This window comes from Panulirus ornatus, chromosome 33, assembly GCF_036320965.1.
Source record: "Panulirus ornatus isolate Po-2019 chromosome 33, ASM3632096v1, whole genome shotgun sequence".
NCBI lineage: Eukaryota > Metazoa > Arthropoda > Malacostraca > Decapoda > Palinuridae > Panulirus > Panulirus ornatus.
This window is the reverse complement of record NC_092256.1, coordinates 3,687,949-3,709,215: the sequence shown is the minus strand read 5'-3', so window position 1 is coordinate 3,709,215 and position 21,267 is coordinate 3,687,949. Positions and strand designations below refer to the sequence as shown.

The 21,267-nt window shown below is 39.7% G+C and overlaps 1 protein-coding gene across 2 annotated transcripts in view; it reads right to left on the bottom strand.

The window, feature by feature from the left end:
• Window positions 1-786: 786 nt before the first annotated feature.
• Window positions 787-21,267, bottom strand: part of LOC139759410 (leucine-rich PPR motif-containing protein, mitochondrial-like) — a 407,417-nt gene continuing 386,936 nt past the window's right edge. For both annotated transcript variants that reach the window (XM_071681494.1, XM_071681495.1), the window contains exons 14-15: window positions 9,521-9,680; window positions 787-1,692 (exon numbers count right to left, since the gene is read on the bottom strand). In XM_071681494.1, coding sequence (XP_071537595.1) covers window positions 1,553-1,692; window positions 9,521-9,680 — 300 coding nt within the window. In that variant the 3' untranslated portion in view covers window positions 787-1,552. The remainder of the gene's footprint in view (window positions 1,693-9,520; window positions 9,681-21,267) is intronic.

The following is a 21,267-nucleotide window of genomic DNA, read 5'->3' as shown; positions in this document are numbered from 1 at the left end:
AGAAGACTCCAATGTCACTTCTCAGCCTTTTTTGCCTCATCACTGACAGACCACAGGCAGCTCCAGCACAGTGTTTACAGAGGCAGCGAGGCTCCAAGATTGTCCAAAAACTAAAAAGTCCTAGCACTTATCAAGTGTTTGTCTGTACTTAAAAGGATTTCCCTATTGGAGTTGAGCAATGCCTTCCCTTTTAGTTCCAACCCTAAAGGGTGTATTAACAAGATTACTACAAGAAGGCAGGGTGAGACTGGCCCTCTACAGAAAAACTAGAGTATCCCCATGAGGTACTGAAACTTTACAACTTTCCTCAATCTTGAACCTATTCACAGAAGATGCACTTCCTGACCTCATTCTTTATGATACTTACAATACGTGGAGCATATAGCAGGTGAAAGGTTGTTCAAAAAAAATTATAACAATACAAAAAAGGTACAAGGAAAAGAAACATACTACAGAAGAAATGGACAGATGTAGTGAGAGAACTTGTTAAGGTTTAGGATATTTCAAATAAAGGTAAAGGAATGAATGGGAACTGGATGCAAAGGAAACATTTTGTGTCTGAATGAGGTATGAATGGAGACATTAGTCTTAATTGATGATTCAACCTAGTGTTTAAAATTCAAAAGTAAGAAGCACTTTCATGTTTGGAAGGATAGGTGTGAGTGATGATGCAGAGGCTGCATGAACCTTACCCACCATATCAAACTGGAAAAGAAAGTAATGATAATAAACATTACAGACAAAAGCAGAGACAAACAAGAGTTTTGGTTGAGTAAAATAAATAAATATCTTTACATGCTTTATACATTATATATATTTACATATTCTAAATACGAATAAGATTCAATATAACATTATACATGACAAGTAAGTATTGGATGGCAGGCAGTCACCAACCAGGGAGCTATATCACCAGTACTACCTGCCAGGGTATTGGGAGGGTTAGTGATGGCTGCGTAGTGCGCCAGCACTTCAGTGGTTCTAAAGTAGTACTCCTTAGACCCAGGTAGCTGTCTTCTCTTTCTGCCTCACCTACACATGGACTGCTGGCATTCTGACCACAAACATACTATCTTGTCCCACATAACAGATGACTACACTTAGCTCACACAACTCAATATTTGTACCTTTAAATTTTCCTGCAGTAAGCATAATGCACCAGCCCTGCCTTTTGGCAAATTAGTAGGAGCAATAGATAGATGTTGTAGGTAGTAATATTGTGCAGGAGCATTAGGTAGAAACATTAGGCAAAAGTAGTATGTAGGAACAATAAGTGGGATCATTAGGTAGAAGCAGTAGGTTGGAACATTAGGCAAAAATATTAGGTAGACACAATGGGTAAAAGCAGCCAGCAGGTACATTCAGTAGAAGCATTTGGAAACTGCACAGAGTTGATCTCTGACAGTGGCCCACCATGGGTGAGGCAAAAAAGGCTAAGAAGCAGCACAGGAATTAACCAGTTATGATACTCTTTAGAAGTAAAAATACTAAAAACCATGAAATGACGCTAGAATTTATCATAACTCTGTTGCTAATAATGCTGTTTATATTACTAGGTTTGGAAAGGTATTTTCATATTATTAGTAGCCAGAAGGGATGCAAGGGTTGAGAGGAAGGGTTGTGATGGAGACATGTCTTCCTCTTGCATCATGGTCCAAAGTGATAGCCCTTTGTCAGCAGCGCTCTGGGTATCTAGAAAACAAAAGTATTCTCAATGTTTCATATAATCGAACACTTCACTTACTACATTTGTGCACTGTTAGCTTGGTAGAAGAGAAGAAATCCATTTATCAAGTGTCCCTTCCCATACAGTGCAGATAGGTAATTAGAAATACATAATTACTGTCGATTAAAAGTCAATCTATTGGTGAACACAAGCAATAAGAAATGTGAATTTTTGCAGTAAATATCCTAACATCAAAAACAGTAGCTAATGTGACTACAAACCATCCAAAACCAAAGTAGAGGAGTTTAGTGTTATACTGGAAGATATGAAAGAGATCCTACAAAACCAAAAGAAACCTGACTCAACAGTTGTGCAGACTGCAGAGTTCAGTTTTCATTTTGTTGAATGGGAAAAAAGAGGCAGATCATAGATGTAGACTTAAATGTAAAACAAGGAATAATATATCTGCAGATAAAAGGAAATGGCAAATGAAGGTAATGAACATATGCAAGAGGCCAACCTTGTGCAACATACCAACATAAGAGAATAACACATCAGATTTACTTTTTACAAAAGATGTGGCACTCTTCACCAACAACAAAGTAAATAAAACAAATACATATCATCACAACATTATAGAAATCACTACAAAATACTCCTTAGATACACAGTGAACCCTCTTTATTTCAGACACTGCACATTGTACAGATCAGAAACTAACTTTAACATCCAAAGCCCAATCAGATATCAGATTCATCAGAATTGGTCCAATAAATCCTATGATGGCCCAAAGCAGCGTATGCTTGCAAACACCAACTGCTCTGGTAAGTACAATACAGTATCTGTACTGATGCTCCCTGACTTACAATGATCCAACTTACGATTTTTCTACTTTTCCCCGGACTAGCGATATGCAGTACGATACTCTCTCAAGATGCTGCGTAGCAGCAATGAGCTGCAACTTTCAGTCAGCCACACGGTCACAAGTGCCTTCTACCAGCAATTCTCAAGACCATCAGAAGAGCGAGAAATTGATGACCCTCTTGATGTATCATCCTCATCACCTAGCAACTAATTTTAGTGTTATATGCTTCAAACATTCTTGAACCCAGTGTTCAGCTAAGTACCTTAATGGTGAGTACCCATACAACTATTTTTTTCTTTTTTCAGTAAAATATTAAATAAATCACATGAGATATTCAACACTATTATAAAATAGCTTTTGTATCAGGCAAATCTGTCCAACTGCAGGATAATGTACGGTAGACTATATTAGGCTAAGGTATGATGTTCGGTAGGTTAGATGTACATTATTACTAGGCTAAGGTATGATGTTCAGTAGGTTAGATGTACAGCATTAAATGTATTTTCAACTTACGGTAGGTTAGATGTACAGTATCAAATGTATTTTCATCTTACGATATTTTCAACTAAGATGGGTTTATCAGAATGTAACTCTATCATAAGTCAAGGAGCATCTGTACGTAAAAAACATTGTGTTACTGCTTTCTTATGTTGCACCATTGTGTATATCAAAGATATTGAAGAAATTAATGTTTTATTTCACTATAAACAAACAGGAAGAGAAATATCTCAAGTCTTTTTGGAAACAACTGTGTCATGAATGAACTTACATAATGTTGTTTTCTCAATGACATAGAACCCATCACATTTATAGTTATCAAAATTAATTATTCACTGTAATGAAGTATCATTACACATATACAGTACTCAATCAATACCCTCCCATATAATTTCCCAGAAATACTCAACAAACTTATACCTCTGTAATTTGAACACTCACCTTTATCTCCTTTGCCTTTGTACAATGGCACTATGCGTGCATTCCGCCAATCCTCAGGTACTTCACCATGAATATCCTTACCTATCCATCAACAACAGAGGCACCCCTTTTTTATAAATTCCATTGCAATACCATTCAAACCCGCCGCCTTGCCGGCTTTCATCTTCCACAAAGCTTTCACTACCTCTTCTCTGTTTACTAAACCATTCTCCCAGACCCTCCCACTTTGCACACCACCTCGAACAAAACACCCTATATCTGCCACTCTATCATCAAACACATTCAACAACCTTCAAAATACTCATTCCATCTCTTTCTCACTTCATCACTACCTGTTATTACCTCCCCATTAGCCCCATTCAGTGATGTTACCATTTGTTCTCTTGTCTTATGCACTATATTTACCTCCTTAGAAAACATCTTTGTATTCTCCCAAATATCAAATGATACTGTCTCACCCCAACTTCTCATTTGCCCTTTTTTCACCTCATGCACCTTTCTCTTGACCTCCTGCCACTTTCTTTTATACAACTCCCAGTCCTTTGCACTACTTCCCAGCAAAAATCGTCCTAACACCTCTCTCTTCTCTTTCACTAACAATCTTACTTCTTCATCCCACCACTCACTATCCTTTCTAATCTGCCAACCTCCCACCTTTCTCATGCCACAAGCATCTTTTGTGCAAGCCATCACTGCTTCCCTACATACATCCCATTCCTCCCTCACTCCCCTGTGGATCAGGTGTTTGCTTTGAAGAATGTATGTGAGAAATACTCATAAAAACAGATGCATTTGTATGTAGCATTTATGGATCTGGAAGAGGCATGTGATAGGGTTGATAGAGATACTTTGTGGAAGGTATTTAAGGGTATATGCAGTGGAAATTAAGTTGCTAGAAGCAGTGAAATGTTTTTACCAAGGATTTAAGGCATGTGTACGAGTAGAAAGAGAGGAAAGTGACTGGTTCCCAGTGAATGTCGGTTTGCAGCAGTGGTACGTGATGTCTCCATGGATGTTTAATTTGTTTATGGATAGGGTGGTTAGGGAGGTGAATGCAAGAGTTTTGGAGAAGTGGAAGTATGCAGTCTGTTCTGGATGAGAGAGCTTGGGAAAAGAGTCAGTGGTTGTTTGCTGATGATACAGTGCTGGTGGCTGATTCAGGTGAGAAACTATAGAGGTTAGTGACTGAGTTTGGTAAAGTGTGTGAAAGAAGAAAGCAGAGAGTAAATGTGAATAAGAGCAAGGTTATTAAGTTCAGGAGGGTTGAGGGACAAGTAAATTGGGAGGTAAGTTTGAATGGAGAAAAACTGGAGGAAGTGAAGTGTTGTAGATACCTGGGAGTGGACTTAGCAGTGGATGGATCCATGGAAGCAGAAGTGAGTCACAGGGTGGGGGAGGGGGTGAAGGTTCTGGGAGTGTTGAAGAATGCGTGGAAGGCCAGAACGTTATCTCGGAGCAAAAATGGATATGTTATGAAGGAATAGTGGTTCCAACAATGTTATATGGTTGCGAGGCATGGGCTATAGATAGGGCTGTGCATAGGAGGGTGGATATGTTGGAAATTGAATGTTTGAGGACAATATGTGGTGTGAGGAGGTTTGATCGAGTAAGTAATGAAAGGGTAAGAGAGATGTGTGGTAATAAAAAGAGAGTGGGTGAGAAAGCAGAAGAGGATGTGTTGAAATGGTTTAGTTACATGGAGAGCATGAGAGAGGAAAGATTGAGAAGGAGGATATATGCATCGGAGGTAGAAGGAACAAGGAGAAGCGGGAAACCAAATTGGAGGTGGAGGGATGGAGTGAAAAAGATTTTGAGCAATCGGGGCTTGAACTTACAGAAGGGTGAAAGGCGTGCATGGAACAGAGTGAATTGGAACGATGTGGTATAACGGGGTTGACGTGCTATCAGTGGATTGAACCCAGGTATGTGAAGTGTCTGGAGTAAACCATGGAAAGGTCTGTGGGGCCTGGATGTGAAAAGGGAGCTGGATTCGAGTGCATTACAATGACAGCTAGAGACTGAGAATGAATGAATGTGGGACTTTTTGTCTTTTCCTGGCACTAACTCACTGGTGGGGGAGGGGGGGATGTTATATCATGTGTGGCAGGGTGGTGACAGAAATGGATGAAGGCAGCAAGTATGAATATGTACATGTGTATATATGTATATGATTGTGTATGTATATGTTTGTGTATGTATATGTTATGTATATGTTGAAATGTATATATATGTAAAAATGCGTGTATGGCCGTTTATGTATGTACATGTGTATGCGGGTTGGTTGGGCCATTCCTCATCTGTTTCCTTGCGCTATCTCGCTGACGCAGGAGACAGCGATCAAGTATGATAAATATCTTATTATATCATACTTTGTCGGTCTCCCGTGTTAGCGAGGTAGCACAAGGAAACAGACGAAAGAATGGCCCAACCCACCCACATACACCTGTATATACATACACGTCCACACACCACATATAGATACCTATACATCTTAACGTATACATAAATATAAACACACACACAGACATATACATATATACACATGTACATAATTCATACTGTCTGCCCTTATTCATTCCCATTGCCACCCCGCCATACATGAAATGACAACCCTCTCCCCCCGCATGTGCACGAGGTAGTGCTAGGAAAAGACAACAAAGGCCACATTCATTCACACTCAGTCTCTAGCTGTCATGTATAATGCATCGAAACCACAGCTCCCTTTCCACATCCAGGCCCCACAGAACTTTCCATGGTTTACCCCTACATGTGTCATATGCCCCAGTTCAATCAATTGACAGCATGTTGACCCTGATATACCACATCGTTCCAATTCACTCTATTCCTTGCAAGCCTTTCACCCTCCTGCATGTTCAGGACCTAATCACTCAAAATCTTTTTCACTACATTTTTCCACATCCAATTTGGTTTCCCACTTCTCCTCGTTCCCTCCACCTCTGACACATATATCCTCTTTGTCAATATTTCCTCACTCATTCTCTCCATGTAACCAAACCATTTCAAAACACCCTCCTGCTCTCTCAACCACACTATTTATATTTCCACATATCTCTTTTACCCTTTCATTACTTTCTCGATCAAACCACCTCACACCACATATTGTCCTCAAATATCTCATTTCCAGCACATCCACCCTCCTTCACAACTCTATCCATAGCCCACAGCTCGCAACCATAAAACATTGTTGGAACCACTATTCCTTCAAACATACCCATTTTTGCTTTCCAAGATAACGTTCTTGACATCCACACATTTTTCAATGCTCCCAGGACTTTCGCCCTCTCCCCCACCCTATGATTCACTTCCGCTTCCATGGTTCCATCCACTACCAAATCCACTCCCACATATCTAAAACACTTCACTTCCTCCAGTTTTTCTCCATTCAAAGTTACCTCCCAATTGACTTGTCCCTCAACCCTACTGTACCTAATTATCTTGCTCATATTCACATTTACTCTCAACTTTCTTCTTTCACACACTTTACCAAACTCAGTCACTAGCTTCCGCAGCTTCTCACACGAATCAGCCGCCAGCGCTGTATCATCAGCGAAACAACTGACTCACTTCCCGGGCGTTCTCATCAACAACAGACTGCATACTTGCCCCTCTTTCCAAAACTCTTGCATTGACCTCCCTAACAACCCCTTCCATAAACAAATTAAACAACCATGGAGACATCATGCACCCCTGCTGCAAACCAACATTCACTGAGAACCAATCACTTTCCTCTCTTCCTACACATACACATGCCTTACATCCTTGATAAAATCTTTTCACTGCTTCTAACAACTTGCCTTCCACACCATATATTCCTAATACCTTTCACAGAGCATATCTATCAACTTTATCATATACGCCTCCAGATCCATAAATGCTACATACAAATCCATTTGGTTTTCTAAGTATTTTTCACATACATTTTTCAAAGCAAACACCTGATCCACACATCCTCTACCACTTCTAGACCACACTGCTCTTCCCAATCTGATGCTCTGTACATGCCTTCAACCTCTCAATCAATACCCTCCCATAAATTTCCCAGGAATACTCAACAAACTTATACCTCTGTAATTTGAGGACTCACTCTTATCCCCTTTGCCTTTGTACAATGGCACTATGCAAGCATTCCGCCAGTCCTCAGGCACCTCACCATGAGTCATACATACATTAAATAACCTTACCAATCAGTCAACAATACAGTCACCCCCTTTTTTAATAAATTCCACTGCTATACCATCCAAACCCACAGCCTTGCCGGCTTTCATCTCCTGCAAAGCTTTTACTACCTCTTCTCCGTTTACCAAATCATTCTCCCTAACCCTCTCACTTTGTACACCACCTCGACCAAAACACCCTATATCTGCCACTCTATCATCAAACACATTCAACAAACCTTCAAAATACTCACTCCATCACCACTACTTCTTATCACCTCCCCATTATCCCCCCTTCACAGAAGTTTCCATTTGTTCCTTTGTCTTACGCACTTTATTTACATCCTCCAAAACATCTTTTTATTCTCCCTAAAATCTTATGATACTCTCTCACCCCAATTCTCATTTGCCCTCTTTTTTGCCTCTTGCACCTTTCTCTTGACCTCCTGCCTATTCCTTTTATACATCTCCCACTCATTTGCATTATTTCCTGGCAAAAATCGTCCAAATGCCTCTCTCTTCTCTTTCGCTAATAATTTTACTTCTTCATCCCACCACTCACTACCCTTTCTAATCTGACCACCTCCCACGCTTCTCATGTCACAAGCATCTTTTGCACAAGCCATCACTGCTTCCCTAAATACACCCCATTCCTCCCCCACTCCCCTTACCTCCTTTCTTCTCACCTTTTTCCATTCTGTATTCAGTCTCTCCTGGTACTTCCTCACACAAGTCTTCTTCCCAAGTGCACTTACTCTCACCACTCTCTTCACCCCAACATTCTCTCTTCTTTTCTGAAAACCTCTACAAATCTTCACCTTCGCCTCCACAAGATAATAATCAAACATCCCTCCAGTTGCACCTCTCAGCACATTAACATCCAAAAGTCTCTCTCGTGCGTCTATCAATTAAAACCTAATCCAATAACGCTCTCTGGCCATCTCTCCTAATTACATATGTATACTTATTTAAACCAGGTATTCCCAATCACCAGTCCTTTTTCAGCACATAAATCTATAAGCTCTTCACCATTTCCAATTACAACAGTGAACACCCCATGTACACCAATTATTCCCTCAACTGCCACATTACTCACCTTTGCATTCAAATCACCCATCATTATAACCCGGTCTCATGCATCAAAACTATTAACACACTCACTCAGCTGCTCCCAAAACACTTGCCTCTCATGATCTTTCTTCTCATGCCGAGGTGCATATGCACCAATAATCACCCAACTCTCTCCATCCACTTTCAGTTTTACCCATATCAATCTAGAGTTTACTTTCTTACACTCTATCACATACTCCCACCACTCCTGTTTCAGGAGTAAGGAGTCTAGCTTAAATACACCTGTTGCAAAGCTCAAAGCCAACTTTTTCACCAAATCCTGCATAAGAGTCAAATGAATTCTAGCAATCCAAGAAAACAAAATCCACTTATCCATCTATCTTAGCCAGAAAGATACTCACTATAACACAGAAAACTGAAAGATCTGTTATGTTTGATCTCTTTTCTCTATTTCCATGTTGTCTCTAACTTCAGTAGTTTCACAATATGTTTTCTGACAATCTTTTATAGCATTTTACAAATCATGTTCACCAGTGATACTAGCTTCTCATTTAGTTCATTTTCACTATCTCCTTTTTTTCAGAATGGGCACTAAATATGCTCCCTTTCATTCCTTTGGCAAAGAGTTCTCTTCCTTCAGTTTCTTAAACATCTAAAATGGTTCAAGTATTTTTGCACCCTCAAGAAAATACAGAAAATAACATACATATCATATCTAATTATCAAATTACATTACGACATTTTGCCTCTGAAACAAAACCATAATTCCACTTATTAGGAAATGCACCATTAAAAGTTACTCACAGTAGACATCAAGGAGAGATGAAAAAATTTTCTGACGATCAATGACAGTATTTCCACGCGAAGCAGTAATAAGGTGTAGTAACACATCATCCCTCTCCATCTTTGAGTATCTATCCACCTGACGATTCAGCTTATTCACATCCAGTTCTTTACCCATACTCTGAAATAACAGATGCTGCAAATAACTGATCACCTTACTATTATTTTTTAAAGCACAGTGTATACCACACTATTGAAATGAGAGTTGGGGTGAGGGAGTATCATTAAATTTTAGGGAGAATAAAAAGATGTTTTGGAAGAAGATAAATAAAGTGCGTACGACAAGGGAACAAATGGGAACATCAGTGAAGGGGGCTAATGGGGAGGTGATAACAAGTAGTGGTGATGTGAGAAGGAGATGGAGTGAGTATTTTGAGGGTTTGTTGAATGTGTTTCATGATAGAGTGGCAGATACAGGATGTTTTGGTCGAGGTGGTGTGCAAAGTGAGAGGGTTAGGGAGAATGATTTGGTAAACAGAGAAGAGGTAGTAAAAGCTTTGCGGAAGATGAAAGCTGGCAAGGCAGCAGGTTTGGATGGTATTGCAGTGGAATTTATTAAAAAAGGGGGTGACTGTATTGTTGACTGGTTGGTAAGGTTATTTAATGTATGTATGATTCATGGTGAGGTGCCTGAGAACTGGCAGAATGCTTGCATAGTGCCATTGTACAAAGGCAAAGGGGATAAGAGTGAGTGCTCAAATTACCTAACCTATTCCTGGGAAATTATACGGGAGGGTATTGATTGAGAGGGTGAAGGCAAGTACAGAGCATCAGCTTAGGGAAGAGCAGTGTGGTTTCAGAAGTGGTAGAGGATGTGTGGATCAGGTGTTTGCTTTGAAAAATGTATGTGAAAAATACTTAAAAAAGCAAATGGATTTGTATGTAGCATTTATGGATCTGGAGAGGGTATATGATAGAGTTGATAGAGATGCTCTGTGGAAGGTATTAAGAATATATGGTGTGGAAGGTAAGTTGTTAGAAGCAGTGAAAAGTTATTATCAAGAATGTAAGGCATGTGTACGTGTAGGAAGAGAGGAAAGTGATTGGTTCTCAGTGAATGCTGGTTTGCGGCAGGGGTGTGTGATGTCTCCATGGTTGTTTAATTTGTTTATGGATGGGGTTGCTAGGGAGGTCAATGCAAGAGTTTTGGAAAGAGGGGCAAGTCTGTTGTGGATGAGAGAGCTTGGGAAGTGGGTCAGTTGTTGTTCGCTGATGATACAGCGCTGGTGGCTGATTCAGGTGAGAAACTGCAGAAGCTGGTGACTGAGTTTGGTAAAGTGTGTGAAAGAAGGAAGCTGAGAGTAAATGTGTATAAGAGCAAGGTTATTAGGTACAGTAGGGTTGAGGGACAAGTCAATTGGGAGGTAAGTTTGAACGGAGAAAAACTGGAGGAAGTGAAGTGTTTTAGATATCTGAGAGTGGATTTGGCAGTGGATGGAACCATGGAAGCGGATGTGAATCATAGGGTGGGGGAGGAAGCAAAAGTTCTGGGAGCGTTGAAAAATGTGTGGAAGTCGAGAATGTTATCTTGGAAAGCAAAAATTGGTATGTTTGAAGGTATGGGCTATAGATAGAGTTGTGCTGAGGAGGGTGGATGTGCTGTAAATGAAATGTTTGAGGACAACATTTGTGAGGTGGTTTGATCGAGTAAGTAATGAAAGGGTAAGAGAGTTGTGTGGTAGTAAAAGGAGTGTAGTTGAAAGAGCAGAAGAGCATGTTTTGAAATGGTTTGGTCACATGGAGAGAATGAGTGAGGAAACATTGACAAAGAGGATATATGTGTCACAGGTGGAGGAAACGAGGAGAAGTGGGAGACCAAATTGGTGGTGGAAAGATGGAGTGAAAAAGATTTCGAGTGATCGGGGCCTGAACATGCAGGAGGGTGAAAGGCGTGCAAGGAATAGAGTGAATTGGAATGATGTGGTATACCGGGGTTAATGTGCTGTCAATGGATTGAACCAGGGCATGTGAAGCATCTGGGGTAATCCATGAAAAGTTTTGTGGGGCCTGGATGTGGAAGGGGATCTGTGGTTTCGATGCATTATACATGACAGCTAGAGATTGAGTGTGAATGAATGTGGCCTTTGTTGTCTTTTCCTAGCGCTACCTCATGCACGTGCGGGGCGAGGTGGTTTTTATTTCATGTGTGGTGGGCTGGTGACGGGAATGAATAAGGGCAGACATTGTGAATTGTGTACAAGTGTATATATGTATGTCTATGTGTGTATATATATGTATATGTTGAGATGTATAGGTATGTACATGTGCATGTGTGGACGTGTATGTATATACATGTGCATGTGGGTGGGTTGGGCCATTCTTTCGTCTGTTTCCTTGCGCTACCTCGCTAACGTGGGAGACAGCGACAAAGTATAATAAAATATAAAATAAAAGAAAAATCAACTCTGTATTTTCTGAATCATAAACATGAGCACCAGTTAGGCATTCATTCATGCCTAAAACTACATCATCATTTCCAAACTGCTTTACTATACTTTATGAAACTTGCTGTTTATGCCACAGAGTGTGTACCAGAATCATTATGTAAGTTGTCCGAATTAAGAAGGGTAAAGTAGATATACTATATGCATGTGTAACCAAGTTAAGGAACTGTGAAACATTTGCTGAATATGGAGGGAGAGGTGTGATATCAGGCATCAGTACAATTAGCTATGCAAAGGAAAGCACAAGACTTTCAGTGAAAAATGTCTGATTGCAAATACTGTATGTGAGCTCTGGGAAATTAGTTACAACTTCAAGTGTGATTTGTTTAAATTGTTTGCATTGACAGAAAAGATAAGGTCAAAGATCCTGTCGGGAAAAAACATGAAAGAGCAATTACAGAAGTGAAACTATGGGAAAAATTATTTGTTAAGCGTGATGAAGTGAATGGAATAATAAGTAGGATGGGAATCCCATGAGAAAATGTATATGGTAGAAGTGATACACAGAGTATGTACATCAGCAGTTACACCAAAAATACTGTTTATATTTTCAACATCAGGACACCCAAAAAACATGTTGTGCAAGAACAAAGAAGACTGGGTGGGAAAGATTTTGATATAATCAGTGTAAGAAAGGATATGATACGTTATGTGCTCAACTACATGTGAGAGAGAATTAAGGTGGGGCCATTAGACCACAGAATATATTTTGTATGTTAGCAGATTATGTAATCGATGCCCGATTTAACCCGAAAAGTGCCGATGCACAATAAATCTTGCAAAAATAGTTCATCAATGGGTCCAACCACTTCTCCTGATCAACCTGCACATAAATCTTGGTCGAATTTATTCATTAAAATCAAAGAATATAATGTCTACAAACACAGTTAACATAACTTGTCTATTATGGAATAACCCAGCCTATTAAAACAGGTAAACATTGGCCAGGACACATTCTGGATAAACAATTTAGGTCTACGAAACATACAACATTTTGACCACTATTCCTCAAAATACCCATTTTTGTTTGAGAAAGTTATGACTATTATCTTAAAGCTCCCAGGATTGGCCCCATGATATTCGACATACAGGATTCATTCGTGCAGAAATTCAGCTCAAGAGATTAAAAATATGTACTTCTTCCAGTTTTTCTCCATTCAAACTTACCTCCCAATTGACTTGACCCTCAACCCTACTGTACCTAATAACCTTGCTCTTATTCACATTTACTCTTAACTTTCTTCTTTCACACACTTCACCAAACTCAGTCACCAGCTTCTGCAGTTTCTCACATGAATCAGCCACCAGCGCTGTATCATCAGCGAACAACAACTGACTCACTTCCCAAGCTCTCTCATCCCCAACAGACTTCATACTTGCCCCTCTTTCCAAAACTCTTGCATTGACCTCCCTAACAACCCCATCCATAAACAAATTAAACAACCATGGAGACATCTCACATCCCTGCCGCAAACCTACATTCACTGAGAACCAATCACTTTCCCCTCTTCCTACACGTACACATGCCATACATCCTCGATAAAAACTTTTCACTGCTTCTAACAACTTGCCTCCCACACCATATATTCTTAATACCTTCCACAGAGCATCTCTATCAACTCTATCATATGCCTTCTCCAGATCCATAAATGCTACATACAAATCCATTTGCTTTTCTAAGTATTTCTCACATACATTCTTCAAAGCAAACACCTGATCCTTTTATGAACTAAAATTCAAATATAAAAGCAAGAAGGATAAAAGATAGGAACTGAGGAAACAAGAGAAAAAGAGGTTGAACTGAAAAGTGCATTAACAAAAGAATGCTACTGAGGTGTGTGGCATTCTAAGAACAGCTTGTGAAAAGATGAACAGCAAAAAGGACAGATTATGTAATGAAGCTGATTGATAAGAAAAAGTGAGTATGGAAGATATTTAATCTTGCAAAAAATAGTGATGAATGAAAAAAGGTAAACAGCCTTGAATAAAACTGCACAGTAGAAAAGGTGGTGAATATGAATAAAATCAAAGAATATAATGATCTACAAAAAAGGTAAAAAATTGTCTATGATGGAATAACAAGCTATTTAAGAAGCAGGTAAACATGTGGGCAGGAAGATTTTTTATGAAAAATTTAGGTTTACTAGACATGTACAGTTTATGACACTACTCATAAAAAATCATGTTTGTTGAAAGTATGACGATTATCTTAAAGAAGTGATTGGCAATGATAGTTGAAGACATACAGGCATTGATTGTGTAGAATTAGAGGTCAAGAGATTAAAAATATGTATGAGGAAAAGAATAAAACCATAAAAAAGGACAGATCAGCAGTAAACTACAAAAACAAAAGGAAAAGTTCCTGGTGTTGAAGGCATAGAAAGTCTGAGGATGAAGGGATAAGGTGATACTGCAGCTGAATGGATGTGGGAAGTGTGTTTGGCAGCATGGAAATGTATTTGTGAGACTGATAATTAGATGAAGTCAGTGACTGTTCCACTGTATAAGGAAAATAGTGAAAATTATCATAACTACAAAAAAAGTGTCTTCACGGTATAATTGGCAAGGTTTATGGTAGGACTGTGACTGTTTGAAAAGATCACTAAACCATTTATAAGTGAAGAGGGAACATCTAGGAAGGGCTGATAAAGTGCTGAGTAGATTTTTGCACTTAAGCAAGTAGTGGAAAGAGCTCTTAGCAAAAAAACTAAGCCTTGAAAATTTGAATAAAATTTTTTTTTCCAAGGTAGTGTCGAGTAAGCATAAGAAATTTCTTTAGGGTATTCTCCACAAAAAATAGGGTTAGGACCTTCAAACCCTCAGTGTTTCTGATGAGGAAGCACTGGCTTCTGCGCTCTTCACTATTCACTTATCCATGGTAACAGCAGCTTGTTTGTTTTAGGCCAACCTTCAGCCAATTACAGACTACCGCAGAGATGATGTCAACAACATACTCACTTCCGGCCACCCTAGCACAAACCTTGCAGACCATGGCATCAACCTAAAAGTGGTAGCAGCAGATACAGAGTAAGATTTTTGAAAGAAAAAAAAGTGGAAGGCACAACAGAGTAAGAAAACCAGAAGAAAATGTTTGTGGAACACTGCCTTAGAGAGAATAGGTTTTTCAGTATTCAAAACTTACATTCTGCTTCTCTGTGATCTTTCCCACAAGCATGACAACACACCCACATGAAAAAAGAAGGAGGGTTTACAGAAAAATTATCAGATGAAGCCTAAAAATGAAAATGGATACTTTTAATGATAATTTGGAGGCACACTGGCATCTGTGTTCCCAGCAGGAGGAATCCCCAGAGCCACATAAGGTAGATCCTAAATATCTAAACTAAAGTTCCTTCTGATGAGGTCCATGGATGAATGCAAAGGGCATCTTTTCTTGATTTTCTCTACTGGAAGTTTTCTGAGGGAGACAAAGGCAGAGTCCACCTTCCTCACATTATGTGCTCTACTGTTAAGTCCAAGTTGAGCCAATAAAATAAGTCTCTTGATCGACAGAGAGATATTCCTTATACTGTGCTAAAATAAGTGATCCCTTGATAACTCTGGTACTGTCCAAAAGGTCTCAAAGAAATTTAACTGGGCATATAATATGAAGCTCACTTGATGAAATCACCCAAGAGCTGATGACCATGGGGCTTTTCTTAAATCTAACAGTTTCATTTTCTATAAAAATACCACATTTTAAGGGACAATGAGTACTCCTTATTCCCATAATCATTCTCTACAGACACAAGATGCATACAATTTATCTTACATAAATGTAAATATGGTATCTTAACTACTTCAAGCATGCAGTCCTGATGATGAAACAGCTTTTCTGTTCTGGTTTTGAAATGAGATGTAAATGAGAAGAGCATCTATGGTGACCTTCATCAGCAGCTTTTTAAGTTTTTGAGTCGGTACATGCACCTATGCATACACTAGCATGTGAATACTATCTATGTGTTACAGGAAGAGAATTTTACATTCATGTTGCCCCATCTCCTAACTTTGTATATATTTACTATGTCTTAACTCTTACAAATGTACACACACACACACACACACACACTAGACTATGCTGCATTCCCATTTTAATGACCAGGCCTTAGGGAAAGATGAACAGCTGAGTGGACTATGAAATGGCTGCTGTGACCAGGATTTGAACTTATGAAGGTTTGATCCCAAGCAGCCCATGCATGTGTAAATTCTTAATCACATATTCATAAAATATTGTTTTACCTTCTCAAGTCAATCTTCATACTAGTAAACTGCACTGTATTTTTCAAAATGAATAGTGTGCATCAATTAGAAACCTAGCACATCCATGTTTTACAATTCTTTAAATCAATTTGTGGCAGCAACACTGTACTGTCACATGATCACCAACTCTTGCAAGGCAGGAACTTCAGGGTCATGCAGCTCACTTTCCAGCTCAATGGTGCTTGCCTGCAGAGCATATGCTTCTATCAACTCAGCTGTACTACACTTACAAGCCATGCCAACACCTCAGTTCTACAGCACTCAACTTCACAGTGCTGAGCTTGTTTCCAGCAACCCAGCAACACCATTACCACATCTTGGCCTAGTTCCAGCAACAACTACTGATTGCACCAACATCATCGAGTCCTATGGCATACATTTGCAAGTCATCTACTCTATATGGAGCTCACCTAAAAAAGGCTCCTCTTCCAATAGAACTATAATCAATATATAGCTTTACTAGAATCTCATCACTTCTGCAGAATACTGAGTTACAGGGCACTTTCATCAACCATAGCACAGCTCATCAGGATCCCTGCTCATTACACAGCATGACTGCAAAACTAAATTCTGCTACCAAATTTCAAGTGTTCATCTCCTCAATGGTTATTAGCAGTGCTGGGCAATGATAACCAAAAAGTTAACTTTGATAACAATAACTCGATAACCCCAATTTTTAAGTCTGATATCAATGATCCAACAATTTTATAACTAATTATCAGAAGTTAACGATAATCCGAATCCGATAATGATAACTTTTTAATGAATATATAAAGAAGGAAAAAGCTTCAAAACCCATAGAAAATGCATATTTAAGCTAAATCCAAGAATAAATAAGCATTTTCTACAAGTTTTGCAACTTTTTTTCCTTAATATTTTATAACTGTTATCAAAAATGTACTGTTTTGAAACCCTTGTAACCAAACCAATACCATGAACTTAATTTTAGTTCACCAGATAATCATTATATTGCAGGAACTGAAAGGTAAGTTTGAAATTTAAGTACATTCACTAAATTATCAAGCATAATGCATGGTATACTATTTATATACAAACTCAGAAATAGCAATTGGTCAACTCAAAATGTGTGACATGGCCTCTAACGATTTTCTTGGTGTCAGGTGGCATTTTTGGCATTTTTGTCGTTCTTGTCTTAACGGCTGAGCTTGAAGTAGTGCTCCAGGTGGGGCCAGGGGTTTTGGAAAGGCTCTTGGTCCTGGCTGGCAGTGACCTGGCTATCAAATGGCTGAGAAGTCTCTGCCACAGACAGTCAGGCTGAGACTCAAAAGTGCATAAGACAGAGGCTATCTCAATGTTGAGAACTTCATCTTGGTATTCCATGGACCATGGTCCATTGTAGTCTTGTACTGTTGTAGGTTAACTTGTAGAGACCAGACCATAAGAGAGAGGTTAGAAAACTGAACACCGTCAAGTTGACGATACTGAACAGCATTACTGGTGACTGCCAATACAGCTGAATCCACAGTATATGACAGGGTCGCTACGAAAATTTGTCCTTTTTTAGAACTGATTGCCCTATTTATTGTGAGAAAAGACGAAAAGCCTACACCTGTCCTTTTTAAAGTATCTTATTTTGCTTTATACATAATAATTACAAAGTCCATGAATCTTACAAGAATTCATTCCCTGCAAGATAACTGTCAACTGTCAACCAACAAGATCTATGGACACATCCGCTTCCACTTTGAACCATGCACTGTACCTGTTCCGTACAGGAATAGCATAGAGGAGGGAAGGGAGGGGGGACTGGGGGAGTTAGAACCATGGACCAAGAGGGAGTCAGTAACAGCATGTCTGGTGAATGAGCCATTACTAATATAGAATGTAAGGCAAAGATTAATCCATAGAAAGTTTTGTGGGGCCTGGATGTGAGAAGGTAACTGTGGTTTCTGTGCATTAAACATGACATCTAGAGACAGAGAGTGAACGAATGTGGCCTTTGTTGTCTTTTCCTACCGCTACCTTGCACACGAGCAGGGGGGGTGCTATTTCATGTGTGGTGGGGTGGCGGCGGGAATGGATGAAGCCAGCAAGTATGAATATATAAGTACATGTGTATATATGTATATGTCTGTGTATGTATATGTATGTTTACATTAAAATGTATAGGTATATATATAAGTGTGTGGGAGCGTTTATGTATATACACGTCTATGTGGGTGGATTGGGCCATTCTTTCATCTGTTTCTTTGTGCTACCTTGCTAATACAAAAGACAGCAACTAAGTATAATGTAAAATATGAAACATTGTTATCCCTGGGGATTGGGGAGAAAAAATACTTCCCACATATTCTTCATGTGACGTAGAAGGTGACTAAAGGGGAAGGGAGCGGGGGCTAGAAATCCTCCCCTCCTTGTATTTTAACTTTCTAAAAGGAGAAACAGAAGAAGGAGTCACGTGGGGAGTGCTCATCCTCCTCGAAGGCTCAGATTGGGGTGTCTAAATGTGTGTGGAAGTAACCAAGATGAGAAAAAAGGAGAGATAGGTGGTATCTTTGAGGAAAGGAACCTGGATGTTTTGGCTCTGAGTGAAATGAAGCTCAAGGGTAAAGGGGAAGAGTGGTTTGGGAATGTCTTGGGAGTAAAGTCAGGGGTTAGTGAGAGGACAAGAGCAAGGGAAGGAGTAGTACTACTCCTGAAACGGGAGTGGTGGCAGTATGTGATAGAGTGTAAGAAAGTAAACTCTAGATTCATATGGGTAAAACTGAAAGTGGATGGAGAGAGATGGGTGATTATTGGTGCATATGCACTTGGGCATGAGAAGAAAGATCATGAGAGGCAAGTGTTTTGCGAGCAGCTAAATGAGTGCATTAGTGGTTTTGATGCACGAGACCGGGTTATAGTGATGGGTGATTTCAATGCAAAGGTGAGTAAAAGGTGAGTAATGTGCCATTTGAGGGAATAATTGGTGTACATGGGGTGTTCAGTGTTGTAAATGGAAATGGTGAAGAGCTTGTAGATTCATGTGCTGAAAAAGGACTGGTGATTGGGAATACCTGGTTTAAAAAGAGATATATACATAAGTATACATATGTAAGTAGGAGAGATGGCCAGAGAGCATTATTGGATTATGTGTTAATTGATAGGTGCGTGAAAGAGAGACTTTTGGATGTTAATGTGCTGAGAGATGCAACTGGAGGGATGTCTGATCATTATCTTGTGGAGGCAAAGGTGAAGATTTGCAGAGGTTTTCAGAAAAGAAAAGAGAATGTTGGGGTGATGAGAGTAGTGAGAGTAAGTGAGCTTGGGAAGGAGACTTGTGTGAGGAAGTACCAGGAGAGACTGAGTACAGAATGGAAAAAGGTGAGAGCAAAGAACATAAGGGGAGTGGGGGAGGAATGGGATGTATCTAGGGGAGCAGTGATGGCTTGCGCAAAACGTGCTTGTGGCATGAGAAGCGTGGGAGGTGGGCAGATTAGAAAGGGTAGTGAGTAGTGGGATGAAGAGGTAAGATTATTAATGAAAGATAAGAGAGGGGCATTTGGACAATTTTTGCAGGGAAATAATGCAAATGAGTGGGAGATGTATAAAAGAAAGAGGAAGGAGGTCAAGAGAAAGGTCCAAGAGGTGAAAATGAGGGCAAATGAGAGTTGCGGTGAGAGAATATCATTAAATTTTAGGGAGAATAAAAAGATGTTTTGGAAGGAGGTAAATAAAGTGCGTAAGACAAGGGAACAAATGGGAACATCAGTGAAGGGGGTAATGGGGAGGTGATAAAGAGTAGTGGTGATGTGAGAAGGAGATGGAGTGAGTATTTTGAAGGTTTGTTGAATTTTTTGATGATAGAGTGGCAGATATAGGGTGTTTTGTTCGAGGTGGTGTGCAAAGTGAGAGGTTTAGGGAAAATGATTTGATAAACAGAGAAGAGGTAGTAAAAGCTACGTGGAAGATGAAAGCCGGAAAGGCAGCAGGTTTGGATGGTATTGCAGAGGAATTTATTAAAAAAGGGGGTGACTGTATTGTTGACTGGTTGGTAACGTTATTTAATGTATGTATGACTCATGGTGAGGTGCCTGAGGATTGGCAGAATGCTTGCATAGTGTCATTGTACAAAGACAAAGGGGATAAAAGTGAGTGCTCAAATTACAGAGGTATAAGTTTGTTGAGTATTCCTGAGAAATTATATTGGAGGGTATTGAACGAGAGGGTGAAGGCATTTACAGAGCATCAGATTAGGGAAGAGCAGTGCGGTTTCAGAAGTGGTAGAGGATGTGTGGATCAGGTGTTTGCTTTGAAGAATGTATGTGAGAAATACTTAGAAAAGCAAATGGATTTCTATGTAGCATTCATGGATCTGGAGAATGCATATGATAGAGTTGATAGAGATGCTCTGTGGAAGGTATTAAGAATATATGGTGAGGGAGGCAAGTTGTTAGAAGCAGTGAAAAGTTTTTATCAAGGATGTAAGGCATGTGTACATGGAGGAAGAGAGGAAAGTGATTGGTTCTTAGTGAATGTTGGTTTGTGGCAGGGGTGCGTGATGTTTCCATGGTTGTTTAATTTGTTTATGGATGGGGTTGTTAGGGAGGTCAATGCAAGAGTTTTGGAAAGAGGGGCAAGTATGCAGTCTGTTGTGGATGAGAGAGCTTGGGAAGCGAGTCAGTTGTTGTTTGCTGATGATACAGCACTGGTGGCTGATTCAGGTGAGAAACTGCAGAAGCTGGTGACTGATTTTGGTAAAGCGCGTGAAAGAAAGCTGAGAGTAAATGTGAATAAGAGCAAGGTTATTAGGTACAGTAGGGTTGAGGGACAAGTCAATTGGGAGGTAAGTTTGAATGGAGAAAAACTGGAGGAAGTGAAGTGTTTTTGATATCTGGGAGTGGATTTGGCAGTGGATGGAAACATGGAAGCGGAAGTGAGTCATAGGGTGGGGGAGGGGATGAAAGTTCTGGAAGCCTTGATGAATGTGTGGAAGTCGAGAATGTTATCTTGGAAAGCAAAAATGGGTATGTTTGAAGGAATAGTGGTACCAACAATGTTATA